The sequence below is a fragment of the Octopus bimaculoides genome, chromosome 19, assembly GCF_001194135.2.
Source record: "Octopus bimaculoides isolate UCB-OBI-ISO-001 chromosome 19, ASM119413v2, whole genome shotgun sequence".
NCBI classification, from domain to species: Eukaryota; Metazoa; Mollusca; class Cephalopoda; order Octopoda; family Octopodidae; genus Octopus; species Octopus bimaculoides.
The window spans coordinates 41,462,133-41,464,514 of NC_068999.1; the positions used below are offsets into that span (position 1 = coordinate 41,462,133).

The following is a 2,382-nucleotide window of genomic DNA, read 5'->3' on the forward strand; positions in this document are numbered from 1 at the left end:
TATATATATATATATATATATATATATATATATATATATGCATATATATATATATATATATATATGCATATGAAGAATGCGTTTCGAGTAGAAATAGTCGTAGAAACCCCAGGTAGATTGGTTAGGTTAACTTGGTTTCTATTCATTTTCTCGGTTGTAGGCAAATGGACCATCCTTCGAGGCCACTGTAATAATGATTTATATTATGAATGCAATATATAAAATATATTATATATAAAATACACACACGCACACACACATATATATATATATATATTTATATATATATATGTATATATATACACACACACACTCACACATTTATATATACATACATATGTATACACATATATCTATAGATATGTACAGATATATATATATATATAAATGCATATATACGTAAATAAGCTAAATACATTCATATTTACATCTTGCATCACACATACCTACCGCTCTCATTTCTCTTTTTTCTCTCTCCCTCCCTCCTTCTTTCTCTCTCTTTCTCCATTATATTTCCCATCCCCGTTGCCACGCCCACTTTTGGCTTCTGGCACCACTCAAACTTTACAGAAATCTATACAGTACAGACAATTTGGACAAAACGAAATCCGACTTGGCAAAAGGTGACCCAAGAGGTAAAGGTTTCAAACAGCAGAAGATCAGTCATTCTCAAGCGAACACAAACATGACATTGGCTGATGAACTGGATACAGTATCTGGTAGTAACGGCTGCGGTAGCAACAGTGTCCAGGAAAGTCCGTTCGTCGACAGTAGTGTCTATGACGTTCAGCCCAAAGACGGTTACAAAAGATTCAAAGGCGGTTCAAGCATGGAGAGTTTGTACAGCGACAATGGTGGATCCAGTTTAGACAGGGACACGCCCATACATTCTACAAACGTAAGCTGGTCTTCACTTGTCATTTTTTTTTTACATATTTCACCATATTTTTTGTTTATTTTATAAATTTATTCATTCATCTTATTTCTTTCATTTCATCTATCGTTTCATTTTTCCATCGTTTTATTGTTGAGTTAGTTGTTTATTTGTGCGTTTATTTGTTTAGGGACTGATTGAATTTTCTCTGTGTATGTGTGTGTGTGTGTGTGTGTGTGTGTGTGTGTGTGTGTGTGTGTGTGTGTGTGTGTGTGTGTGTGTGTTTGTTTGTAAATCTCCTTCCTCTAATTCCGATCTGTTTTCTACTCCTTAGTCTTTATATATATATATATATAATCTCATTGTACATGTGTATATATATAAATGTTTCTATATGTTTGTCTGTCTGGTTACAGGCGTATGGAGGTCATCATACGTTTGTGTGAATGCAAATGTGTGTGTGTGTGTGTGTCTTTTATATATCTATGTGTGTGTCTTTTATACATACATAAAAGATACAGGGGCTACATATATTAATTTTATCATTTAAAAGAGTTTGATTCGCCCCCATGTGGCTTACTTTCGTAGGCTTCTTACAAAAACATACATACATATAAAAATACCCTGTTGTTGATGTTGAAATTCCAATGAAGGAGCCTGGGATTTAGGTTAGAAACCGGTTCTTTCTCTATTGGCAAGAAATCTTGGAATAAACTGAATAATGACATACATACATACATACATACATACATGCTGAACAGTAAAGAAATAAATGCGTACATTCTAAGTATACTCAAAAGTGGGAGCAACATCGTCGTCAGAGTTGGAGAAGAACTATTGTTCGGTTACGCTGAAAATACAAAGGATGTTGGAGAGGCCAGCCTGAACAGTAACTTGGAGGAGAAGCAGGCATCATACAAACAAAAAGCAATACCGTAAGGTAGAGGGCAATAACAGCACTGACAGGGAGAATAGCCTCTCCTGAACCTGCGATAGATACATTACATCTCACCAAAGATATGCCTTTGCTATCCACGAACAAGAGTTAGCTACTAAATACCTGATACATTTGAATGTATCAACTTAAAGGATAAACATATTACAATGGATAATACCAAGTGGACTTCCCCTGTTTCTCTCTCTTTTTCATTTTCTTTGTAATTTCTTCTTTGTGATATAATTTTCGGAAACAATATATTTGCGGCTGAAGATAGCTTTATACCGTCCTGTCTATCAATTATATACTCATATAATGATGCAACGACTGTTTGTGTATAAAGCTTGAAACACGTGTACAGCGGAATCCTTTATGTTCTGTTTTAATTTTACGTTTTTAATTTATATATATATATATATGTATATATATACACATACATATATCTATATATGTATGCATATATCTATCTATATATATATATATATATATATATAATATTAAGGATAATGTGAGAGTGGATTTTCATCGATAAGTTCATCATGAACCTTGGTTCTTTTCCCTAAAACTATAT

At 33.3% G+C, this 2,382-nt stretch overlaps 1 protein-coding gene across 2 annotated transcripts in view; it reads left to right on the top strand.

Annotated features, from left to right (window-relative positions):
- The window catches only part of LOC106880429 (uncharacterized), a 139,790-nt gene that overhangs the window by 86,429 nt on the left and 50,979 nt on the right, over positions 1 to 2,382 (top strand). For both annotated transcript variants that reach the window (XM_052974878.1, XM_052974879.1), the window contains exon 5: positions 571 to 898. In XM_052974878.1, the coding sequence (XP_052830838.1) occupies positions 571 to 898 (328 nt within the window). The remainder of the gene's footprint in view (positions 1 to 570; positions 899 to 2,382) is intronic.